This window comes from Rhinoderma darwinii, assembly GCF_050947455.1.
Source record: "Rhinoderma darwinii isolate aRhiDar2 chromosome 11 unlocalized genomic scaffold, aRhiDar2.hap1 SUPER_11_unloc_3, whole genome shotgun sequence".
Lineage (NCBI taxonomy): Eukaryota > Metazoa > Chordata > Amphibia > Anura > Rhinodermatidae > Rhinoderma > Rhinoderma darwinii.
The window spans coordinates 39,599-41,974 of NW_027461855.1; the positions used below are offsets into that span (position 1 = coordinate 39,599).

At 41.9% G+C, this 2,376-nt stretch overlaps 1 protein-coding gene across 1 annotated transcript; it reads right to left on the bottom strand.

Annotated features, from left to right (window-relative positions):
- Positions 1-1,206: 1,206 nt before the first annotated feature.
- LOC142698041 (uncharacterized) lies at positions 1,207-2,174 on the bottom strand. The gene has a single exon (XM_075847772.1). The coding sequence runs from the start codon at positions 2,163-2,165 to the stop codon at positions 1,320-1,322; it is 846 nt and encodes a 281-aa protein (XP_075703887.1). The 5' UTR covers positions 2,166-2,174; the 3' UTR covers positions 1,207-1,319.
- Between the last annotated feature and the right edge of the window lie 202 nt (positions 2,175-2,376).

Genomic DNA, 2,376 nt, shown 5'->3' on the forward strand with positions numbered 1-2,376 from the left:
CCCAGAAGCTGGCGTAAATGATAGCGGAATAAGGCTCCTGGCTGGCGTAGAGTTCACTCTGTGGGGCGTAACAAGGTAGAGGCCCATACCGGACCCCGGACCTTCCCCCTCTCCAATCAGGCTAAACATTCATTAAGAGACGTTCACCGCCTAATAAGTGTGTCACATCCTGTAAACTCTTTATTAAGGCTGGCGTATAAAACGCCAGTCTTAATAAATCTCGCCACAGAATATCCTTTGGAAAAAAAATGGACATTAAAATTGATCAAAGTTGGAAGCTTCAAATTCAATTGGGGAGGTTTATGAAAAGTAGTGCAGAGGAAAAGTGGAGTCGTTTCCTTCAGTAACCAATCAGATTCCATCTCTCCTATTCCAGAGGATCTTTGGAAACCTAAAATCTGATTGGTGGCTCTGGGCGACTACTGTACTTTTCTTTTGTACTACTTTTCATGAATCTTACCGAATGTGTGCAGACCTCTATTGACCAATGCAAAGAAGTTTTTCCAAAGGACTAAAAACTACTATGGGCAGCCATTTTTGCACTCCTTTGGGCATTGTCACACAGCTTCTTCACAAACTGGAGAAAAACAAAGCTCCTATCTAGGTGAAGGAAGTATTCACTTTGCAACTTACCGAGTTTGGTGTTTCTGAATGACTAAATTATGATGGTGGATCAGGACCCTATCGGTGACCATAAAGATAGAAAATATATTTTTAAAAAATGGTCTGTAATACTAACACGCTGATGCTTTAAAGAGGACCTGTCACTGGTCATATAATGTGAACTGGTCTACTGACCTGAATAGCGCTGTCTCCCTGATTCCAGCGCTGTTTTTCTTTTTTTCCTGATATAGAGATATGACCCACTGTTGTGTTGGCTCCCTATATGCTAATTTGCTGTAGTTAGCCAAGGGGGTGGGGCTAGCTTCCCTGCCTGTGATACTGACCAACCAGCGCGAGGCAGCTTGAGGGTAGTTCACTCCTTGTTGGCTAACTACAGCATATAGGGAGCCAACACAACAGTGGCCATATCTCTGGAATGTGGGGGTCCAGGAAAAAAAGAAAAACAGCGCTGGAATCAGAGACAGCGCTAATCAGGTCAGTAGACTGGCTCAACTTATATGACCAAGTGACCGGTCCTCTTTAAATTTGGAGAAGAAAAACACTATTAGTTGCAAGATAAAAATGGATTCACATCCACATGTGTGTAATAAATTAAGATGAGTTTTATTTAGTTTTTTTTATGCATTACAGGTTCCAAAAATAGAATTGATGCCTTAGGAGTCATTTTCTGATTGACATTTCTGTAATATTCCTCATCAGTTGGAGCATGAAAACGGCTCCTCGATTGAGTGCATCATTTGATGTATCGCCATGTCTGCCTTACGGGCAAAAAGTTTCCCACATTTTGCACATGAAAATGGCTTCTCCCCTGTGTGGGTCCGCTTATGAGTGACAAGGTATCCTTTACTTGTAAAACATCGCCCACATTCACAACAGGAGAAAGGTTTCTCCCCTGTGTGTGTCCTCAAGTGATAGATGAGGACGCCCTTGTTGGTTAAATATTTTCCACACTCCGAACAAGAAAAGGGTTTTGTCTTCGTGTGAATTATTTGATGTTTAACAAGATACGATTTGTACTGAAAACACGTCCCACAATCGGAGCACTGAAATGGGTTCTCTCCTGAGTGAAATTTCAGATGTGTTGCAAGTATAGCTCGATTTGTAAAACATCTTCCACACTCGGGACATGGGAAGAGGATTTCGCCCGTGTGGGTACGTTGATGACTTACCAGCTTTGACTTTTGACTGAAACACTTCCCACACTCTGAACATACAAAGGGCTTTTCTCCAGTGTGAACTCGGTAATGTCTAACCAGGTCAGATTTACGCATAAACAATTTTCCGCTTTCTGAACAAGAGAAGGGTTTCTCCCCTGTGTGGATTCTTTTATGGACGTTAAGAGACCCATTTTGGGTAAAACATTTCCCGCATTCAGAGCACTGATACTTGTCACCACTTCCATGGGCTATTCTACCATTATGGGAGTCTGTTATATTGTGAGAAATGGGGTAATGTCCTGGAGAATTGTGTGCGGGCTTGTCATTGTCTATGTTACAATCAGAAGACAACATGAGACATTTCTCCAGTGTATTCTTGATCATGGATCCATCTGCACGAGAAAAATAAAATCTTTAATCATTAAAGTTTACTACAGAAACATCTTACAATAACAAGCAAATATTTATAAATCACTATTATTGAAAGGATCAAGGCTAAGGCCTCGTTCACATCTGCGTTGGGGTCCCGTTATGACGTTCCGTCGGAGGTTTCCATCAGAACGGGAACAGGAACAGACACAAACTGATGGAAACC